Here is a 24,286-nt window from a genome sequence, read left to right as displayed (position 1 = left end):
GAAATCAGATTTACTAAAAGAGCATTCACTTGCACATTTTCCCCTTATCCTTGATATGTCTTTTTCTTGCTTCACTTAGCTCAGTGAGTTTGCAGGCCACAGTCTTCCCAAAACATTGCCAATCAGAAAAAAAAGTAAACTGCATAAGCCACCTCCATTTTAAGTATACCCAGGGTTTGCCTGAACTGGCCTTCACTATTTCCTTTCTAATCCCAGCCAGGCTGCTCCCTCTCAAGGACATGCTTCCAGATATGCCTCTACAATTCAGGGACTTGTAACACATACAGGTATAGAGACAGTCCCTAACACAGGATAAGACCTATGTTGTCAGTAAGCCAAACTTGTTTTTTCAGGCAGCAATCATCATCATAATCCCACAAAATACAAATTCATAAAGGGAAAAAGACAGTCTCCAAAACTCAAAAAACAGTGGGAAGATGTAAGGGATAAGTTTCCCTTACTGGTTCTATTTCAAGTAGCTTTTTAGGGGAAAAAAATCTCTAAGTAGCAGGGTGTCCTTGGTCAGAAGGTTGGTCCAAAAGCTCCTGAATATTCACAGGTAAAGCCTTTTGGGGATGTTTCACCCAAGACTTCAGTCCCCTGCAGCAGTCATGTCCCTTGGGATGAGCAGGAAGGGTTCAACACTACCCCAGCACCCAGCACAGGTGTAGAGTGAGCCTGGGGCAGATATCTCAACCAGCAGTTAAAAATTTTTCAGTGAAGAAAAAATGAGCAAGATTATATTATTATTTTCCAGCTAGGGATACTTGGAAAGGAGCAGACACACACTGATCTTAAGCAGAGGAGGAGGCAGATCCCTTAGGAAGAAGAGAAGGGTAGAGGTCTTCTTAATTCCTCTTAGTTGAGCAGAACAGAAACGTCCTTTTCTTGCTCACAACTGCCATTTACCTCCTCTGCTCTCCAGAGAGGGAAAACATCTTCATGTACACTCTAATTATGAGCTGGGGAAGGGAGTGGAGGTAATGGTTGGTCTTTGTTTCTTCTCTTTGAACATAAAAAAATGCAGTTATATACCAGTAGATATACCTGGCCTAGGCCTACTGCCCGAAGAATTTTACAAAAGACAAAATGAAGAACTTTAATCTGTATCATCTCTATTTAATTATCTTTTTAATGCATATTTTGTAACTTGCAGATTTTTAGCAGATGTTTTGACAGCCTTTATTAATGGTCTTTTTGTCCACATTCAAATTTCCCCCAAAGAACAATGACATTCTAAAGGGCTTCTGGTAGCAGTCCAAGACATACACTTAAAATTAAAATTTCCTCCAAGTTCACTCTGCTTTTCTGGTTTGGGTGCATCTAGTTATTAATTTATTTACAGATGTTGATCAGCTGAACTTGTAGAGATTGGTAACTGAAAGATTTCAGGTAAAGTAAAACTTAGAAGAAAATTAAAACCCATAAGACTGCAAATACATCACTGTCTTCCTCCATGGTCATGGAGATCCTGACAGTATTTACTAAACAGTATTTACTAAACAATGGATTCATTGCTCTGAAATGATCCTGGTTGACAGATCTCCAACTCTCTCCAAAAAAGAGAGAAGCTCCCAGTGTTAGATTAGCATTTTGTCTGTTCCAAGAAGGTATTTAATACATTCATGCAAGATAAGCAAAAAAAAGAACAGGAACCAGGTGGAAGTCTAGCACACCAGCTCATTTTAAGAGCTGTAACAAAATAATCATAAAGTTGCTGCTGGTACATATTTTGTGTATAAAAAGCAGACCTCCCTAGCATTTATATTTCCCACTCCAGCCCCTTTTTGACAAAGTTAAGCAATTACCTCTTTATATTATTCTGCATCTACAGACAGGCCACGTGCAATGCAAACTCAGCAAACTCAGAATTCAGTGACTTCTTTTGTTGTTGTTCTTTATTACATTATTTTACCTTTTATCCAAGTGTCTTAAAGTGCCTTACAGATATTAAGATCATATTACTAACCCTCAGTGAGGTCAAAAGCCTCTCTTGCCATTGAATCTAACCAAAGTGTTCTGGACCCTAATTAAGTCTCATGGTGAGGTTGCATTGCATTTTAAAGCTGAAAGACTTGGAGGCAGAGTGGTAAACTGGCTTATTCTCAAACACGCAAAAATTCTGTGGTGAGGCCACAAATAAAAACAAGCAGTCAGGGTGCCAGCCAGCAGACTTAGGAAAGAGCTCCACTTCCAACAGTGCTCATAATGGTGTATTTAACACTCTCCATATACTGACTTAAATTTTTTCAGCATGGATTACGACCATAAGATCTACTGACTGTCAAACTAGAAATGCATCAGGGGAACTCAAAAATGTATACACTGATCAATTCATCTGCAGTGTGTGGGAGAGGTGGAGGGTATTTGTTGAGTGTGATAAAGGGATTCTCCCAGACCATTGTCAGGGGAATAAACATAGGGTTTGATCACTCTTCTCTTCTTCTTTCTTCTCTTTCCTTTCTTTTCCATTTTTCCCCTTTCTTTCCATCCTTGTTTTCTTCCAATTTATTTAATTTTTAGTGTGAATGTCTGTGTGCTCACTTACTAACCTGGCTCAGTAGAGTGTGATAGAGATATCAGGCCTGAAAAGTCACAGACAGAGGAGAAATTCCTGAAGTTACATCAATGATATCTTAAAGAATATGTATCTAGAGACAAACAAGCCAGGCAATGTTATTCTCTTCAATGTTTTGGTTTGGTTTTTTTTTTTTGCTCTAACAGGTGCAAAAACTAGAACCAAACATGAGTTAAGCTTATTTGCTTCATCAGAACCATATAGTGAATTAAGTCACAGGCTAAATCACAGAAGGTTTGAGAATAAAGAGATTCTCAGATGACAGTAAGCAGCGTTCTTACTTTCAAAGGAACTTTTTTTTACATATATCCTCAGAGTTTCTAGTTCTATTTTACTGTCATTAACAAATGATGAAGGAATTAGGAAACAAAGGAAAAATGGCAATATTTAATGTGCAATCTTCATGAATAGGGTATCGTGCAGGAAAAGCCCGACCCTAATCTCACCCCTAAATCAATAAAACTACTTACAAAAGTAACTATGGGAATGGATTCATAAGAAAAAACAATTAATTTCCTAGGGAGTTATGTTGCTGCTTTTCATCTGAGACATAGTAATTAACTAGGTATTCACTTTTTGCATAAAGTAATTCACAAGTAGAAGGTGCAAGTTTAAGCCAAACAGCTCAGCTGGCAAGAACTAACTCCCTAGCAGAGAGTTGACTCATTAGATCATGGTGACTCCCTCTAAGGATTCAGTAAAAAAAAAACAACTCACCCATAATTAGAAACTGTTTTAAAGCAAAGGCTTGAAAACCAGCCATGGCCTTGTCCTATCTTACTCAAAACTCTTCTGATTTTCTTTTACATTACAAACTGCAACAACAGATCAAAAGCTCTGAGGAGTTTTGAATATTGCCTGAGCTAGAGTTTGCTCATAGGACGTACATTTAAATCAGTGCCTCTTGCCATTTCAGCTTAAGGTTGTTTTCAGGATTCATCAACATCTCCCCCAAAATTGAGTATACAATTTTTTTTTAAATACTTTAAAAATTAATTAAGGAGAGATGTGGAAAGATGTGCACAGTTCAAATAATAGCTTCCCTGAACCTGAAAGGTGATTCACATGAAGACAGGATGCAGAGTGAAAATAAAGTCAGTATTTCCAAATAAATTTGGTATGCACTTATTCTGAAACTTTTTTTTTTCTTCTTAGCCTAATCAAGTTAATTTCAAGCTATAACAAGCTGAGCAGAATAAAGAACTTCTTAAAATATGGTATCATCATTCACAGTAGTCTTTTTGCAAAGTAAGTTCAGTAAATTACATAAATTATGTAGTATATCACGCAGTAACCTTGTTCTGTAGACAAAATCTGAAAACTAAGCAAGTTGACTGAGTTAAATATATAAAATAACTTCGGTACATTCCTGATTTTGAAGGCAGGCACTAAACAGAATTCTAGTTTCCCTTCATCCCTCCCAAGAAACCAAAAACCCTGTAAGTTATCTTCCACGTAGTTTCAGTTTAATAATAAAAGCAAGGTGCTTATAATGAAACATCAAGAAATAAGGAATTTTATTTTCTATATCATCTCCCGGAGCCACATGACTCAATAAAAATCCCTAATTTTTAGAGATTAGAAGTTTTCTGTTTCTCAGGGCTGCAGAAAATATCTTGGATGGAAGGCAAGTTCAGAAGCAGGAATCGTTGTCTCTGTTTTTTAAACAGAAAAGATATTTTAAATAGTTTTTCTTCAAAATGTGACCCTTAAATATATACAGACAAACCCCCAAACAAATAGAACCTTGTATCTATCCATTTTTCTGATTTCTAAGTGAAATTATTTTGATGATTTGGATCACAGTCTTCAAAAACTTGGGAGGTGGAACCAGTGCTTAAAAGAAAAACTGGTTTTCTGTTCCAGGGTAAAAAAAATAAGAAGTATGTATGTCACACATACTTCTTCAGCCTGTAGGTAATACAGCACATTACTGAACCATAATTTAAGATATGCATCTAGGTTTGGCAGCATTTTATCCCTGTTTTTTGTCATATCCACATTACTGGGAAGGGGATGGAGAATGCATGGAGTGCATGCCTTGCTGCTGGGTGTGGAGCTGTGCATCATTTATTTCAATGATTACAGTGAATTGGCTACCATCAGAGATATACGCATTCACAAAGGGATTTTTCCTAGCACACTTTGTCCAGCTCTTACCTGTTTCTTCTGGGTTTGGTCCAAAACCAATAAAGCCCACTGGAGGTTTTCAATTCAATTCAAAAGGCTTTGAATCAGGCCATTTACTCTGTTTTTAACAAGGATCTTCAGAGCACAGTAGAGACCGCAGGACCCTGCATGTAGGCCTGCGTCAAGCCAGTGCGCTTCACGATGGAGGAAAAGGGGTGGATTTGATTTTTTTGTTGGGGTTTTGTTTGTTGGGGTTTTTTGTTTAATTTACAAGACTCTTTGTCTGAGATGGGGCCAGTTTTCCTTTCCAGCTCCTCCCTTTTTCTCCCTGGCAAAAGGCAAATCCAATATCTGGCTGCCTGAGCAGGAGAACGCCAGCCAAGAGCCTGTGCCTGAGGTCGTCAAGCCCCTTGGAGGCCTCGGTGACAGATAATCCCAGCCTATGTGTCCATGTGCCCGTCCTGGCTCCCCTGGCTGCCAGCGCTTCTGCCTGGCAGGCCTGGCCCGTCTCCATGGTGACCGTGGGCCCGGCTGGCAGCCTGGCCTTGCCACCTGCCTGCCTCGGCTCTCCAGTGCGAGGAATCGCAGCGCGGCCCCTCCGCTTGCTGCTCGGAATGGCTCTGTGCAGGGGCGGCAGGCTCACGAGAGAAATTACACTGTGATGATTAAATGAAAACGTGGCTTTAAGGAGAAGGCAAAAGAAAATCAGTGCCCGTTCTGTGGCTTTCTTTGATGGAAGAGGAGGGAGATCACTGGCCGGGCATGCACCCCCTTCTGTCCCCGTCATTGCTGGGTGCAGTGAACAGTGATGGGGCAGAAAATGGACTGGGGAGCTGCTTCTGTGCTCAAGGCTAGACCCTGCCCTGGGAAGGAATAATAAAAGAACACAGCTGGAGTGGTGAGGAACAGGCTGCGCACAGCTGAAGTGCACTCACACATACACAGGCAGGCAGGGATGTGCACGGCCATTCTTGGGGACTCCTCACCCTGAATTAAATGCATGGGTTTTTCATTGCAGGTTTCCAGGAAGAAGTGTAAATCAAACTGAATGAGAGGAAATGGCCAGTCACTTACTCTGTTGTTAGCACCAGAGATAAGCATGTTGGCTGGCCCAAAACCGGGAAGTGTTGGGATGCTTGATACAGGGCCCTGCAGCAGGCTGGAGGCGACACATGTGTCAATGCAGTGCTGTTTTCTACCAAACACACTTGGAACTTGGGTGTAACGCTGGGAAACGGCTGGTGTTCTGTTCCCAGAGTCTTGCTAATCAGCCTGCACAGCCCCATGGCCTCCACTAGCCCCATGCTGCACTCCCCCGCACGGGATGGGCATGCCCTTTGCTGGCAGCCGGAGAAGCAGGATATGCTACTGAGAGGTGCTGCAAACCACCCACCCAAAGTATTGCCAGGTCTCTGTAGAAACTGGATTTTATCTACTTTTTTGAGTTAGCTGGTAGTGTGGAGATAGAAGAAGCTGTTGCTTTTGCACAGCTTTTAGCTGAAAGGTTTGCCTTTCCTACAGCCCCTGCTCAAAGAGAAGCGCAGCCAAGGAGCACTACAAGAAGGGCTAGGAGAAGGAGGTACATCTGTAAAAGTCAGAGGAAGCCTCTAAATGTGGGGAAAGGAAGATCATTTGATCATCTCTTTTACAGGAATCAGTGTGGCCCTTAAGTTAAACAGCTAATGAAAGAGCTGGAAGGTGGGCTAGGTATCTGGAAGGTACAGCTAGGAAAATACAGCATCAACTGATTGGATTCAATAGATTTAGGGAATCAGTGTTCCTCCACCTTAAGGCAGCATTTCATAGAATTTCTGTGCACTGACCTTATAGACTCTTCTGCAGGAACACCTAAAGCATCAGCCAAAAGCCCACTGCTAGGAGTAAAACATTGTAACTGTCTAGTGCTTTTATGATGATAAACAGTAGGAGACACAGAGTAGGAAGACAGAAAAAAGAGTCTGACATCTTAACATAAAGAATTCCTGACTTCAAGGGGTACCTCTCTAGAGACTTGGCACCTGGCCACTGAAACACATCATTCCCATTGCCTAAGGGAATATATCCCACCTCTAGAAGGGATTGTAGAGCCCAATATACAACCCCATCTGGCAGCATCCCTCAGTATTCAGGGGAGAATGGCCAGTGCCATGAATTGGGTCCCTGCAACATCTTGTAGGCTTTTATCTGGAAAATATTCACTGGAGGAGTGTGAGAAGGCAGAGAACACCTATTCAGTTCAAATTCAGTCAAAGCATTTAGATTTTACTTGGTTCAAATTCTAAGGAGTAGGAAAAAAAAATGGCACAAAAATCAGGAAGATAGCAGAAAAAGAAAAAAAAATGTAAATACATAAATGAAACAATCCTAAATCAAGAGTTGATGTGCTGCTGAAGCAACACATTCTTCAAAAACCAATCAGTCAGACTGGAAATATTTTCCCATAAGCTACTGAGAAGCACTCAGTGCTTCTCTTCAATGATAGTTACACATCATGAGCAACATTTTAGACGCTGTCCAGGCAGTATAGAAAAGAAATACCAAATTAACAAAACAACCACCCCATTACTCCAATCAAAAGAAAGAAAAATTGAGTTGCAGATTAGCTCTCCCTCTACACAGAAGACGAGTTTGGGATTTTCTACTATGCCATAACTCTAAACAACTATCTATTTTTTAACTCAGCATCGCAAAATACACACACAAAAATCTCAGGAATTTACAGCTGCAAACAGGATTTAAGGGAAATCTTTATACAATCCAAACTCTCCAATCACTACTGTTTCTGCTAGCATTTTGAGTGTTTTTCCTTATGAAAACAAACTCTGAAAAGAGAAAAAACCCAAACAGATTTAACAACTAAGAACTCAACTCAAAGTAAGGTACATATTTTCACTGAAAAGCACCTGCTGCAGGGTATCTTGTTGCAAGGTGAGCATTGATGCATCCTTGCATTCAGAAGTAGCTCCCACCATGGTCCCAGCAAGGATCAGCACTGAGGCAGGGAAAAAGTAGGCCTGATGTAGCTTTTCAAATTGATACTGCTTGTGGAGAGGAACAAACAGCTGATCTCCAACTGAGGGGCTGACTCTCGTCATTTATTCATGGCCAGCCCCCTGCCTGGATGGAAATAAAAATGTTTCAAAGATGACTGTGTGGGGGAGCTGGAGGACAGCTTCCAGGCACACTGAGGTTAGCACATTAATTTTTTATCTCTGGAGACTGGGTATCCAATTATGCTTAGAGTACACAAACAACTTTGGCTGGTCTCTCCAGTAGAGATTTATCCACGTAATAAAATCTGTGATGGAACGGGGCACAACAGGCTGATGCCATGAGATAATGTACCCAGGTTGTTTTGCAGGGCAGATGCTTAAGCTAGGAGAGGGGCAGGAGGGCACAGGAATGCATCCTCCTAAACTACATGTACTGCACTATAGATCAACCTGCACTCAGCACAATGTATGTCATTTAGGATTGTCATTGGCCAAAGTGCTTGTGCGGATAAGATCCTGTTCAGTTGCTGTTTCTGCACAGCCACCTGCAATCAACATTTCCCACAGCAAAATGCCACTGAAAACTCTTCTCCTTTAAAGGAGAGGAAGTTTTTCTCCATGTAGATACACTATCCTATTCTTCCAGGAATTAAGAAAGAGCATTTTATACTAGGACACTCATTCACAGAAACATTTCAATAAATAGAAGTCTAATGTAATTCCTATATCAGAAGTGTCTCAAAATTAGTGAGCACCAGCTGCCCCCAGAGCTGGCCTGTACCCATGGAGAGAGATGGAATAAAACAGCAGGTGTTTTGTGGCAGGCTTGGATGCACCCTGGGCTCACAAATCTCACGGTCTCGGTGCCAACATGTAGAGGAAAAGCCAGCAGAGAAAAAGTCTGAAAATGGTGTCAGATCATTTATTTTTTCAGTGGAGTTGAGGAAAGGGGAAGTTGACTTTTTAAAGGGTTTTCTATAATTTCCTTTTCACAGTTCAATACTCAGGTGAAAAAAAAGAGAGTAGGTGAGAAATAAATTTATGTATAGGCAGAGGCAAGACTAGACACTGAGGAAGGGCTATTTATTTGTGTCAAAGGGCTAGATAAAGCATACAAACAAGCCACTAAAGCTCAAACAGAACACAGGCTCGGCTGTTGACTGTTGAACTATCTTTCATGTTGCAACAGGTAATCTATATGTAAGAAAGAAGGACAGAAGGAGAGAGAGATGTAAAGAGATGTAAACAGACAAACCTTCTACACAGTCAAGGACAGTGAGATGTGCTAAGGAGGTGACAGTCCCAGTTTTTGATGCACAACTACTCAATGGTTCTGTGTTTTAGGTAGGTTCCTCCTATCTACATCTCTTTTCCAATCTCAGGATAATTTTCTGACCTACTCAGATTGGTATGTGCATGAAATAGAGGGGACTGAATATGCAGAAAGACAGGAGGCTTTCAGGTCTTGATCGGTTAGGGCATCAATAGTTGAATCCTGCAGAAGCCATGCTCCCTCCTGTATCACCAGGGCTGCTGTTACTGCAGGTTCTGCCAGGAGCGGAAGCTGTAGAGGAGATGTGGCTACAAAGGAAGGAAGTTCATGCTGCAGCTGCCCGCCTGAACTTTACTGACCTAGTGCTCACCTCCCACGGCACAACAAATTCCAAACGGCTGGTTTGATTTGCCTTCCCTTTTCTAAATCAGGCTGCTCATATCTCTGACACACTGCTCAGCAAATAACCAGATCCTACTCTGCATCATATCTCTGATCCTCCTGTTCAGTGGGTTGTGGATTAGCTGTTTGGATTAACATGCCTCTGCCTTCCCTCCCTCCCACCTACCCCACCCCCCATGCAGAGAGGACTCTTGAAGCTCAGGACCTACAATGCTGCAGACCTGTCAAATCTAATTCATAACACATGCCTAGCAGTTCTAAGGGGAGAGGAAGGATCTGATGCTCTGGCTCCCCACCATCCCCCTGTACAAAGGGACCATTTAATGACTGCACATTAGCAATGTGGACAATTAGCATTCACATGGAAGATAAATGGCAGCATAAATTAAATATCGCCAAGTGGAAGAGCAAAGATGTAAGATCTGAGCTCAAGGCTGTAAACATACAAACAGGCAAAAAAGGAACAAACAGCCACTGTGACAGCTTAACCATTTGGGACAGTTACCTTCCAGCATCTGGGACTTTCCCCAAGGCTGATCTGCACATTTGCATGGCTGTTGCCCATACCTCACTGGCTCCTGGCTGGTTACTCTTTCCACTCAGGAGTCTGGGCATCAGAGAGGTTTACCCCAAAGGTTCTAAATTTCTGCCTGCTTGTGGATCTGCACATCAGCAGCTTCCCTTTGCCACGTGCTCTGGGGGAAAACAAGCCCAAGCAGCTCTCATGCTACTATTTCCCATAGTGTAGAACACACTTTTTTTATCATGGGCCAAAGTCAGCTGCTCCTAACCTTACCGTAGGTTTTCTAGCTCTTATTGATAACTTCCATCATTTCCTAAGCACCAGAGACTGAAATCCCTTGGCATCTATGTCAAGCTGAATTCAGAGCATAGGACACTACCCTTCTTTCTTTGGGCATCTATTACAAGACCATTATCAATATTAATTCAATATAGATTTGCAATATTCCTCTTAGGTATGCAACTATTACTGGCTACTGCAGACTCAGGAAAAAAAAACAACCAACCAACCAAAAAACCCCCAAAGCTGATGAAAATGCTAAGTAAACAAAAGCTACTGGCTGAACAGTGACATTCCCCTGCCTGCCTAAGTAGTCAGTCTTAGTGCATTGACAGCTCAAGTTTATCAACAGCTGGAGAAGTCAAAATTACTCTTGCTGTGAATCTACAAAACATGTGAATAACTAAAAGGTAGAGCATAAAAGTGACAGGAACATAAAGCTTGCCAAATGGGATCACACTGAACAGTCCTTCAAGCTCAGACAGTGGCTAGTAGCAGATGCTTGGGAGGAAGGAAACCCCCTCCCACACCTCCCTGGGGACAATTATCAATTATACTGCTTAGAAAGAAAATGTTTTCCTACTTCCATATTTCTTGCAGTTCTTAAGGTATTAGAAAGTGTTTTTCTGCATATTTTTCCCAATAAGAATTTTATTGCTTTATCACTTTGAACTAAAATAACACATATCACATGCTGATCCAAAAGAACTTGTTGAAAGTGAACAGAGCTATCTACACAAATCCCAAGGTCACAGCAACCATCACACAGTACTGCACTCTGGAAAAACTGAGAAACAGGGGATTAGGGACTTGCAAAAATCAGTAATAGAACAAGTCTCAAGTAGACAATTAAGTCTCCTTAATTTCTTGTTCTGTGCCTAAGGAGCATAGAAGAGACAGTCAAATAGGGTGATGGACCTTATGCTCACATTGAGCATATGTGATTCATCACATAAAAATTTGGACCACTTAGATTTCTTTCAGCGCTGTACCAGTGTGGGAAATTGAGGCACATTTTCCCTTCATGTTCCAGTTCTCCTCCTTGCAGATCAGTTGTTTTCATAGCTTTTGTCAAACTGTAACTAAGAAGCAGCTTTTGGCAAAGTTGAGGGTAAACTGTTTGTGCAGCAGGTGAAGGTGTAAGGGAGAAAGGTGCTGTTATTTTCATACTGAAATACTGAGACATTGATAAATATCTCTTATTTAAAGGCAAAATAAAGGCAGCCCCCTGAAACTACTGGATGTGTATTTCTTTGACATCCTTACTAAGAGCCACTGGGAGGCTGCTTGATGATGGGCAGGTTGGGCATCTCTTCTTTTCCCCCCTCTCCTTGCCACCTCCTCCCCACAGGAGCAGTAATGGAAAAGTGACTTGCTGCAGAGATAATGCTGGGTTTGAAATGAATTTCTGACTAGCTGAGCCAGCACCCGTGTGAGCTGTGGCTGATTAGCTCCAAGCATCCAGGTCCCAATCACTCACAATTGAGCCAGGCAATAACACAAGCCTCCCCAAGGCAAAGACAGGGTGGAGGCAACACCCCTGAAAAGATCTCAAAGGCAAAGGGAAAATCCTACTCACGTTTGTGGTTCTCATTTCGGTGGACAGGGGAAGAGCGGGTCTCCTGCTCGCGGGCTTCATCACCCTCTTCGCTGGCAAGGTGGGTGTGAGCATAGTGGTAGCTCAGCCCAGGCCTGTTCTTGTAACGCTTGCCACAGACTGGATAGAAAGGAGATATGAGGGAGGGGAAGAGAGAATAGAAACATCAGTGTGATCTACAACCACAGCAGCATCCTCTCCAATAATGCTCCCTTTTCCCCTGAGAATGGCACCACGCAGTCCATGCGCCTGCCCAAAACTCTTCCAGTGGGCACTGGTGAAAGGTGACAGAAGGCAGCCCTGCAGCTGCAGGTCCCCAAACAAGCTTTCTTCCCACCATGCTGCCAGCAGTCCTTCCCACAGGCCTAGGCAAATGCACATTCAGTCCCTGCAGATCACAGAGCCCTAATCCTCTCTGCTAAGATTACTAACAAGACTGCACATAAAATTAAATGAAATGCCGGTTCCAGTGGCGATGCTGCACAAAGCACAGCAATGGGAACAAGACTGAGAAGAAAGGATATTATTTTCTTCATTACTGATCTCTGAAAAAAGGAAACAGCTGGGATTTTTTTTTAAAGACTTTCTCTAAAAGGTTAATAAATAGCTTTATTCACAGATTCCCAATTAAGACAAGGAGATGAAAATCATCCACAGTTTCTTGCTAAAAAACACGTGGTATCAATACTTATTTGCCCAGGTAAACTTCATATTCGGCATCCCAATAAACAATATAATGTGTGACAGAGTATCCTGCTTCTGAACTTTCATTTATTTTAGGATTAAGTCAACAGATATTAAGGACAGAATCAAGCAATCCAGGGTGATGAAAGGTCTACATTTTCACAGGGAGCTTACAGCAATAGCAGGCAACATTATAAGATTCATTACATATAAATTGATTTTCTATAAAGTTTTAAATTCACATTATCATCTCAAAAATTTATCACTTTTCATTTTCAAAGCATTCTCTGAATGTTCATTTTCTTTTATACAGCTATTCTGTCTACCAAATACAAATATTGCCAGTTTAAAAGATTAGAAAACAAAGACAAAAAGTTTAGTGCTCTTCTTGCAAGTTTTTAATCCCAGAGACATTTTCAGGCACTTTATTACCTTGATTAACCTCAAGGATTTCACACAGGAATAAATGTCATGTCCAGCAGTCTGTCCTGCATAGCTTAGAAGGCCAAAGGAAATGGTGCCAGAAGGGAGAACAAAATCCTGTTTTTATAACCCCCTGAAAAGGATCTCCAAGGGCTAAATGTCCGTCCACTCCTAAAAACTTAAGTCGGCTCCAATATGTATCCTGCAACATAGATAGATACTTACTTCCCATTCTCCAGACACTTGAGTCTGGGAATGTCAAAGACTCCACAGATAAACTTTTTAAAAAAAATTTAGAAAACATAAACAACAACAACAAAAAACTGTGACAAATCCTCTCATCCCATTTATTCATTTATATATAAATAAAACTTAAAATTTTATACCTTTCTGCTTCTACTCAGAAAACACCAACTGATGTTCCACCTTTTGGAACAGATTACAGAAAATTTTAAATAAAAGCCTATTACAATAATATATTTCATTCTTAATCTCTTCTAACCGATTTAAAAACTCCCTCAAGGAAAATGCTTTTCTTTATTAGAAACATGCAAAACAAGCTCATGATACGTATGAGTGATCTGGAATATTAGATACATTTATCCAACTTTTCTTCATTGTGCAAGGTGATGATCACAGAGTCATCATAACAAGACAGAAGTTTCTTTGAAGTGCAGTATGTCTTGTCCTCAGTCACAGATTTTTTAAGTCTTTGCATGGCCTTGATTTAGAAATGAGACCTCATGCAGGAGGGAAAAGGGAATATTGAGAGAAATAAAACACTCATATAGATATGCACAACCATTCTTTGGAGCATCTGCCTTCATTTTTCCTATGTAAACCTAACTCCATTGCCAGACATTTTGAAGAGCTAGACTGTTGTTAGATGCATCCTCTCCACAAAACATCAGTTTCCCTTCTTCTAGTACCATCCTTGTTTTCTTCCAGTGCATTCTGGAGAGGAAAACTACTTGTCCTTCTCTGTGGTCCTGCAGGGCAAAGGACAAGCAGTGGAACAGATGCTGAACAGAAGTCAAAGCAACAAGATATCTGCAGTTCTGTGTGATTTCCCCCATGTTTTGAATAGTGGAAAAGCATAACACTTAAGTAAACATCAACCCAAAGAGAGCCCACTGCTTAAATTGTTTCAGAATGGTAACCTCCTCTAATTACATAAATGTTGCAGCATTTCTTAGAATGGAGAAAGAGATTTACATTTCTAGCAGATTGACCATCTGCTAGATAAGCTGGATTGGCTCGTGAAGTATCCTACTCTATCTCACTTACTTTTATGCATTTGAAGAAGAACGTTAAAAAAATAATTCTACTGCTATGAATTACCAATACTGTTCAAAGACTTCTGTCAAATTATTTCCAGAACACTATCAGGTGATCAATGCACAAAAGGAAACTTGCATTCCCTGCAGCAAGTCCCAAAACTGTAGTGTTTACTCCATTCCTTACAGGATCCTGCAGGGATTTTAGCTATGGAGTTAAGGATGACATAGGAAGTCAGATGGGTTTCCAGACTCGTCCTTCTTCAGCAAAACAGTATCAGCTCATCAGGAAAAAGCAAGTATCAATATAAACTGAGGTAGTAGTAATTCTGCAGCTGAGTCCTTTCCATTGTGAGGACTTCCAGATGGCCTTCAAGGGTGACAGTAGTCTCAGATATGCCTTGTGAGAAATTGATTTGGAGGGCTTTATAATCAGAAATGTGGCAGATGAGTTTGGTTTACATTGTCCTACCAGATCATTTGTAGGACCAAATATTTGCAGTTCCAGCAGCCTTCATTCTTGGTGTCTAGATTTTTCCATTCTTCAAATTCACTTTGTGTCATGAAGAGTCTGAAGCAATGCCATGAATTGAAGCTGGAGAGATTTCATGTTCCTCAAACAAATTAGACTTTTGCAGGGAGGAAAGGGTCATGATATTAGTCAGGAAAAAGAACCATTGGCTTCCGTGAGACTTTGCTAGAATGAAAGCTTAGTCAGAACTTCATGGTTTCTCCAATAGATTGAATCTTCCTGAATTCACCCTAATCTCTTATTTTCCAGGTAAGAGCACATTTTATTAATCTACCATATCACTGTGCTAAGAAGTAGTTTCTATAAAAGGGTGATCATTAATAAACACTTAGTTCTTATATAACTCTTCCCACTGCAGACTGGCTTTTCAAACATTAATTAATCTTCCTCCACATTCCTGAGTGGGAAATACTATCCTCATTTCAGTTCTGAAAAAAGAGAACCACAGAGGGGCTGAGTTGCCCACACAGTGATCTTTTTTCATTAGCAGGACTTGAATCCAGCATCCCCACCAGTGCTTACACCACATCTTTCTCATTCTTAGAGCTGACAAAAGCATAGTGAGAACTGGTTCTCCCAGTCTGAAATGCATGCTGTTGATTACTTTTTAACACTATGCAGCTCACACATAGCAAGTGAGAGTGTGCCTTTCATAAATTTTGTCCAGTGGCCTTCCTTTCAGCAGCTTTGACTTTTTATCTTCAATTTTCCTTGCTGGATAGGCTCATCATCCTTGCATGTGGTAGATTTCATCCTGAATCTCAGCACTGGGAAGTGGACTTGATCTTTAATTAGGTAGCCAAGTTCAATAAAAACAGTGGGAGTTTGTAGAACGTAAGCCACTCCAATTCCTCCTGCATTCAAAGGATATATTTTTGCTGTGACCTGATGTGAATGCTGCCTTAGGAACAAGCTGGGTAAGTAAGCAGTAATACAGCAGTGCAGACCAAATGTCACAAATGTGGAAGAGGGAGAGATTTTTTTATGAGACCACCAGACAGTCTCCTATGATGAACCTTACTTTCCTTCAAATTTGAAGACTGATATGAATATGTTACAGAACTGCATTACAGGGAGGAAAACAGTATAATTGCAAGCATTGAGTGTTTCATAAAAGAGAGCTCTCTTCTAAGTACTGGGCTGTAGCACCTTGCAATTCTTTGGATAAGCAAATTCTCACTCTGCTTTTACTTCTCAATGAGTAAAATTAATTTAAAATACTTTCCTGTTAAAAGAGGGATTTGAAATGTATGACTTAAAAGACTTCCTCATCAAATATCTAATGGCTGTGTTGCTGTCATTTTGAAATAGTTACACATTTGGTCCTTGGCAGCCTGTGAGCCATGTTTCAGCCAGCTCTCCACATACATTTTGCACAATCTGTCACCAGTATGAGACAGAAGGAAACAATCCATGTTTTTAGTGGAAACAGGAAACTGAAGGAATACATGCTGATTTTTTTTTTTTGGTCACTGAATTTTGGCCTCCTCATTGTCTTTTTCTGCTTTGCTTTTCTCTGTTGCCTCCTGTTCTTTCTTCTCGCTGTGCTGTGTCAAATACTAAATTTTGAGTTAACTTTTGGCAGGCAGTCATTCCTCAAAGTTGTCTTCCTGTCCTACCATTCACTCCACTCAAAAAAAAACCAACCAACAAACCTGTCCTTGTTTTGCACTGATTTGGTAATATAGTCTCCTCTGTTACACTTGTATACAGATTCTGGCACATCTAGAGATCTCATTTTTTACCTCCACTGATAGAAAGACATTACATTAATCTCTCTTTGATCGGTACTTCACACTATACACCTGTTGTATGAGAGCAGATATTTAGTAACCCATTCCATAGGGAGTTTTCTGCAGGTAGAATAGGGAGGTCAATAGTCCTTGTTTCAGTGCCCCCAGAGGACAAGTCCCAGAATCTACCTGCTGTATTAAAATCACAGTAACTTTGAACCCAGTGCAAAACATGCACAGCTCAACAATACAGCTGTGGACATTTCAATAAATGGGTTGCTAGCCAGAGCAAAGGTGAAAACAACTATCCTACATGAGTAGAAAATGTTCAACTGCCAGAGTCAACTCTGTTCCCCTCTTACCATGTGCTCTATTCCATGTCTGTTATTCTGTATTTAAAAAAATATATAAATTTAAATGTCCTTACCTATCTAATCTTGTCTTTTCTACCAATAATGTAGTCAATGGATGCCAAGAATAGCAGCTATGGTGTGAGAGTTGTTTGTCAAGTTCATCTGAACAAGCATCTTATTCTAGATCTTACTCCTTATCTACTTAGGAATTCACTGGAAAGGATAATACCAGGCGGTGATTACTAAATAACCTGCTAGGTCAGCCATCCCTGTGCCTCTTGTGGATACATAACAGAGCAAGTTGCATAAATCCAGTTTCTAAAAGTAATTGTACATATGTGTAAATCTATCAACCACTCATCTTCAAAAATGCTTCTGTCCTCAGAACAGCACATTTAACTTTGTTCTAGTTACTTGTACTTTAAAAAAGCCTTTTGGAGTTTTTCCAAGTGAAATAAGCTTAGTAAACGACCTGAAGAAAATACAGCTGAAAGAAGTCCCAGTTACAGACATAGAAGACATTGTTATCCCTTAGGAACAGTGCAAGGACTGCTAGTCTTGGGCTTCAGCAGAGAAAATGTAGGTTAAGTAACTAGAGAAACCTTAAAATTAAGTTCTTGATGAAAGAATCAGCTTCTACAAAATACTGCAAGGTCAGTGTCTCTGGGTACATAAAATGTTGCATTAGTCACTGATCCATCAGAGATTCTAGGAAGGTTTCAGTCAATGCTCATTTTGCACAAGGAATGGATCTGAATGTACAGTTCAGTCTCAGTTCTACAAAAAAATGTACAGTTCTACAAAAAAAGGATGTGATACAACTATAAGTTGCTATGCTAAAATAGTTTATATGGGAATACAACTAAAAGGAGATGAGGACATATGGGTAAAAGGGTTTTAGAGGTGGTCAAGGGAAATCTTCCATAGGTAGAGTAAAACAGAAAACCACGGTGGAATTATGTACATAGTCCCATGTCTCCATGGGAACTTGATGAAAGCATATAAGTGAGGAGGGGCAGCAGGAAAGTTAGTAACTTGGAGAGATTCAGCAAAGACTAACTTCTCTGGATAAAGGAAGTAGACTTTGGAGCCATGGAACTCAAGCGCAACAACTGATTGCAACTTTTAAACCAGAATAGAAGTTTCTAGATAAAACTTCAGAGAGGGTTGTTCTTTTTAAAAAATAGTAAGTAATATATAATAAACACTATTAAAATAGTAGAAGGCTTTTTAAGAAGACTGCTCAGTAGAAAAAATGGTTCCCCAGCTGAATATTTGACAGTGACATAACATCAGTTTTCATGAAACATGTAGGTATTCATTCATTCATTCATTCATTCATTCATTCATTCACTCTGTACCTCCTTTAAAAATCACATGTTCTGTTAATCATGAAGTAGTTTACCTCCTACTTGCTTGACATCAGAGGCTTGGCTTTGCCTTGCTTTTCAAGCCCTGCTTTCCACTCTTCTTTAAGGCACCTGCTGCTTCTCCTAGCCAGGTGCTCAAGGTACATTTGGGACTGCTCTCATACAGCTGCTGGGCCATTTGGCTACATTACCATTTGCAGTCTCCTATCTCCCACCAGGCTTTCCTGCCACTGTTGTTAATGAACCTATTCCAAGGGAACTCAAGGCACAGCACTATCCAGTGCAACTGGTTGAAAATCTGACCACCTAGTTTTCTACTTGGTGATGTGATGAAACAATGCATTTCATGATTATCCTAGTAATTTTATTGATGCTTCGGTCAAACATTTTATTCTGAACTTCTACTACAGTATATTCTCAATAAAACCAGATTAAGTATTTCAGAATATTTCATTCCACAAAGCAGACACCCAGCCACCTCTTCCTAAAAATGCAGGAGGACAAAATATTTTGAGCTTTGAAAACCTTTACCACATAGAAATTACACATTTCCAGTCAGTTTTCATGTTGGGACCAAGCTTAATACTGGTGTATGTCTGAATGCCTCTACAGAAAAAGGCAGGTCTTTTCAGAGATAGCATTTTTATTTTCCAACACAAGGGGCTGTGCCAGCTGGGCATCACTCTTGCATCATCTTACTGACACACAGCCTAGTTTTTTTCCAAAAACCTTTTTATAACTGATAACATCTATTGATAAATTCTTGTTTCCCATAAATATGAATGTGTAAATATGATAAAATAGCAAAGTAGTTTTTGACTATAAATAATTTTTTGTGCCCATGCAGTTTTATAAGAAAATTAATTTGGTTTAACTGTGTTTATGCATTCTTCTCTATGGTCATTTTCAAAACTCAAATATCAGAATACTTGCAGAAAAAGCAACCTGGAGGCAAATTAAATAAACTGCATAAAAAGCAAACTGTTGGCCCATTAAGCTAATTATTTATACCAATAATGTGGTTGAAGGAATAATGCTTTCCTAAACAGGAAATACATACACTGTGTTTTACCTGTAAGTTTCCATTTAAAACAAACCTATCTGCCCAAAACATCTGCACAAGGAGTACTGCAAACCGATTTCTAACCTACCACAATTAGATTGAGTTTTATCTATAAAAATATTCATCAAATAATTTCAAAGAAAAAAATTAACCCAAGAAATCCACCCAAGCAGGATAATAAGCCAATTATTCATAATTAAGTGTATGTCATGTTTGTATAGAAATTTAACAAGGGCAGGATATACTTCAGGATGATGACATTACAACTGGGACAGTTCTTCCCTTCTGCTCTAAACTCAGGTAAAAGAGTTCTGTTGTCATATAGCCCTTTTCTCAAGTGTCTACAATGGAAAAGGAAAAGTCACTGTGCAAAGTCTGGAGTCCAAAACTCCTTATGACTCACCTATAACTGTAAGTTTCCTAAAAGTGAAAAGCATCAGCCAAATGAAATAGGAAAGTTTATATTTCCAAAACCAAAGATGAAATTTATGCTCCAAAATGTAAGACAAGGGAAAATTCCATCAATACGATGTATGAGAGTCTTGACTTCAGGCTGGATTTCTGCTGCCTGCTTTGATATCTTCAATGTTTAATCTATTCTGTGCAAATCACAACTGTGCATGTTGTGGGTTCTTGGTAAAATCCAAAAGCAGTGCAAGATCAGACAAAAAGGAGTCATTACATTCAAAATGACTACCACTGACAAGTGTCCTTGGATTTAGAAGGATGTTCCAGAAAAAAGATAAAGAAAGATATGCATATACCAGCAAAAGAAACCTGTGGATTTCAGCAAGATACATCTTGGGCACTCATAGAAGTCTTAGAAGACACATTTTAGTTCTTCCAGTGCACTAGGATGGCTATTTAACTGCAGCATAAGTCTTCTGACTCTTCATAACTTAAAGGCTCTTCCTTCTTGACTATGTTTTTGCCACGTGTCATGTCCCATTCATATGCAAGTCTTTCCGTTTCTGGACACTTACAGCCACCTGGTCTCACCAGACAAGAATATGCTTTTGACACATGGAATATAGTTCTTATTCACCATGCATGCTCCTTATTTCCTCATGTTTTTAAAAATCAGCAGAAAATACCCCCATAGATTGACATTGGAAGGGTTATTCTTCTAAGGTCTATAACGTTGCAAGATAGGCAAATAATAGAAAAGGGAGTTCTAGTTGTCCTCAAAACCAGCTGTTTTGGATCACAGAAGTGAAGATCTGCTATTCTCCTACTTCTATTAGTTTTTTTTAGGTTATTGTCTTATAGGCTAGAAGGTACCTGGTAGCACAAATTACAATTGTATGTAGATTCTAGAGTAAGACTTAAGATGGGATGCCTCAAAAATAATCAGGGAAGATAAGTGCCCTTCACAGAAATGACATAGTGAGGCAAAAAAGAATATCAAAAGAAGAAGGAGGGCATCAAGGACTAGACTGTAAAAAAACCCCAAACCATTTTGTAACAAATATTGGACTCTTCACTCATACTAGGACTCTGGTACCCTCCTTCAGTGTTGATGTTCAGCTCTAGTATAATTTTTCTGTTAAGACAATGCCTTGCTTCACCTGCAGTCCAACTGCAAGATGCCAAACAGCAGGGCTGTATTCAAAGGGAATATGTATCAAAACAAAGCATTTGAGATATTATTTGTTTCTTAAAAGAGCTCAGCTTTTGATGATGCCACAAGTCTACTTTCTAGTGAGGGATAAGACCTTCAGAATTTAGCCCAGTGAGATTTTAAAAGGACTGAAGGGAAGAGAATCACCAAATATATCAAGAGACACAACAAGGGTGAAGTACCTTTATCGAAGATTTTTGAGTTATGCTTTTGTTTGTAACTATCTGAAACAGAGAAAGAAATAGAGGGTGAAACTTACATGGAGGAAAAGAAGACAAAAGGCAGAGAAGCCAGAAAAAGAGAAGGAGAAAGAAAATATAAGAGATGATTTATTAAAGGGCAAAGGAAAGTGGAGTCTTGCCGAGAACTTAATTTTATTTCCTTCATGCAAAAACACCAAGAGCATCAGCAGCAGGTGGCAAACATGCAAGTCAGAGAGCAGCAGAATATGTTGCTGTAATATATGAAGCCCTGAGTGCACTGAGCTGGTAGGACCAGGCTGGAAGCAGAATAAGCTGTCTAGTTGCTACTTACTGTCACAAACATAGGGCTTGTCATGATCATCCTGGGAGGCAGCATCATTCCGTCTCCTGCCACCTCCAGATCCCCGAGCCTGCAAGGACAAGCGGAATGTTAGAATTATTCCGTCACCCCTCAGGTCTCCTTGCACCCCACACCCTCCTATGAAAGATGTACAGTATAAACTAAAATCCTCTGCTTCCATACAGGTTTCTCAAAGTGGTCTTGACCCTTCATCTCCTAAGATGTGCACTATGTTAATGGACCTTGTAACGCAATGGAGAACCTCTCCACAGACAGCTCAAGCTGTTCATCCATAGCAGTTGGTCACTGCCAGCACATATTCAGTTGAGTATCGTCACACATTCATTTGTGAAGATGTTCAAATACCTTGCTGAACTGAATATGAATGAATGAATAGATGAACAGGTGTTGAAGTATATCTGCAAACATTAAATCAGCCAGAAAACAGGCCCCAAATAAAAGAGAGGTCAAATTATTTCCTTCAGTATTTTCAAAGGGCCATTGTTTGTGTTGTTATGCTATGTTTTCTAGCTGAAAAGCAATGTTTTGAAATGGCCTTCTGGGACAAAGATACCATGGCTAATTATAAAAAGCAGTTTTGGTCAGTTAGTGGAAAAGATTAGATAATGTGGCTACTTGCAACAACAGAAATTACCCAGAAAGGTCTCTCTGCAGTTCTGTGTTCCTAAAATGAACCAAACTGGCAGATACAGAAACTGAAAAACTTCGTTTCTCCAGCACAGACTGCTCTGTCTTGAGCTCCAGGGGTGAGAGTGGAATTCAGCATTAAAACTACTTGGTCCTGACCCTTCTCAGCTGAGATGTCAACAAGGGAACAGCTCATATCTGTCCAATACTGGAGTTGTGATGTGGAACTGGGAACTGAGCCAAGGCCTTCAATTCTTTCATGTTCACTCATGTACAGTCTGTAAATGACAACAGTTTTAGACTTGATCTTTGTTTGAGGAAGTGATCACAGGTGGATGGCTAAATAGTCCTTTATTAATTCTGCTAGCAACTCTATTCTGGGAAATAAATTGAAAAATTGCTTCTGCTGCTCCTCTTATTAAACTGTTCATATTTGTCACTCTAGACAAGGCCACCTGAGTCAAATCCTGCAAGCCTTTGCATGTGAAAATAAGGAAGGGACAGAGCTTTGTTAGGTAAAGCTGAAGAAGGTGTAGTAATCCTGAGAATACTCGCACCCAGCCATAAAGGGGCCATAGAAACTCCATCCCTCTTCTATGAGCTTGGAACAGAACTAATACTATTAGAATTTTGTTCCACTGGATATCTAAAGAGAAGTAATAAGGAACAGTTTTACACTGGCCTGACAAAGTCTGTCAAAATGGGGATTTATAAAAACTTCACATGTTATTTCCCTGGGATTGCTCAGGTCGAACTCTTAACACAGTCCCAAAGGAAAGACATGGATTTGCAGCTATCTGGATGGGGTAAATACTATTATGTATGACAAGGATAAATCTGCCTTCTGCAAAGACCTCTGTGCAGTCCAGCACACATGTGCAGAGCAAGATTTGTAAGGGTGAACTGAAAAGTGGTTTCACCCTAGAAATGGCCTCAGCAACAATTGTTTGGTGGAAGCTTCTTTACTGACCATATCACATAAAATCATCCTACTAGTCTGCACTATTTTCTCTCTGGCTGCCAGCTTTTTCAACCCCCTCTGGGGAATGAAATCAATCCCAGGCTAGCTCTTTTCTTCCCTCACTACTGCTAAATGTGCTGCAAACTGAATTTCAGTCCATGGTAGCTCGTCCACAACCCTCAACTCATCAGGGAGTCTTCACATAGACAAGTGATTGGCCCTTATAAATATTTCTGCTGGTACCCAGATTAGGATCTAATTTCCCTATCTTACCAGCTACATTGGCTTTTCAGAGCTATGAAAAAGATGTTAAGTCTTACATTTGTCACTAGTCAGTAGCTCTGACTCTATTCACACACTGGGAACATACCTATTGAGTTAGAAGGTAGTATTTTTACATAGGTACGTTTCAGAATATGATACTAATTTAAGGTTTATTGCTCAGAATTTTGCTAATCTTACAGCCAGCTGTTTCCTTTCAAACTGTCCTCTACAGAAATGCAGGGGCATAGCATTCATGGCATGACCACGTGTCAGATACACTTCTTCATGCAATGAACACAGAGGGGAGGATTTTTCAAGTCAATAATTTTCAATGGGACTTGGTTTCCTAAATGTGCTTGGTGACTTTGTCCCACGGGATATCCAGCTGATGAGCAGACAATCTGTACAGGTGCAGCTGTGTACATCTCATATCTCCTTGCAACCTACCCTGCTCAGCTCCTACCACATTGCCCCTGTCCAGCAAAGACACTAAAAATCTCCATCTGTAAATCTACCTCTCCAGCCTTCAGTGTCCTTCCTATGCCCCCTTGATTTCAGGGCTAGCCTTGAGGGGAAAGGAAACCAAGCAGCTGCCCCAGAGGCACTAAACTGAATGCCCCACACTCGCTGTCTGTGCTCCAGGCTGTTGAATTCAGTCATCCATGGCTGCCTTTATTCTTCTGACAGGATGCAGCAAAGACTACAAGACCTGACATGTGAGGCCTGGACCCATGTCCCAGCAGCCTTGAAGCAGCTCTGAAGCAGCCAGAGAGAGTAGCCAAAAGGACAGATGGAGAGTCCAGGATTAAAAATAAAATCATGCTGTAGGGAAAGGAAGGGGCATGTGCAATTTGGAAAGTCCAGAGCAGTAATTCCGTTGCATTAATCCTGCATTTATGCTGTTAGTGCTTCTCACTCCTCTGAATCCCCAAAGGTCACGCTCCACAGGATCTTGTTTCTTATGCATGTCCTTCTCCTCTTCTGCCCTCTAAAAATACCCTAACCAAGTTCTTCCCAGAAACAAAGAGCTGCCCAGGAT

The 24,286-nt window shown here is 40.3% G+C and overlaps 1 protein-coding gene across 10 annotated transcripts in view; it reads right to left on the bottom strand.

Annotated features, from left to right (window-relative positions):
- Nucleotides 1-24,286, bottom strand: part of DPF3 (double PHD fingers 3) — a 186,463-nt gene that overhangs the window by 60,712 nt on the left and 101,465 nt on the right. For 9 of the 10 annotated variants that reach the window (XR_009280056.1, XR_009280075.1, XR_009280071.1 and 6 more), the window contains 2 exons: nt 21,366-21,444; nt 11,758-11,895 (listed from right to left, as the gene is read on the bottom strand). Coding sequence is in view for 6 of the 10 variants with exons in the window: in XM_058860146.1 (XP_058716129.1) it covers nt 11,758-11,895; nt 21,366-21,444 (217 nt within the window). In the remaining 4 variants the exon portion in view is untranslated. Of the gene's footprint in view, nt 1-11,045; nt 11,295-11,757; nt 11,896-21,365; nt 21,445-24,286 lie in introns of those variants that run through there. The other variant, XM_058860615.1, reaches the window with a different exon arrangement.

The sequence above is a fragment of the Poecile atricapillus genome, chromosome 1 (assembly GCF_030490865.1).
Source record: "Poecile atricapillus isolate bPoeAtr1 chromosome 1, bPoeAtr1.hap1, whole genome shotgun sequence".
Classification (NCBI taxonomy): Eukaryota; Metazoa; Chordata; class Aves; order Passeriformes; family Paridae; genus Poecile; species Poecile atricapillus.
This window is presented reverse-complemented; position numbering and strand designations above follow the sequence as displayed.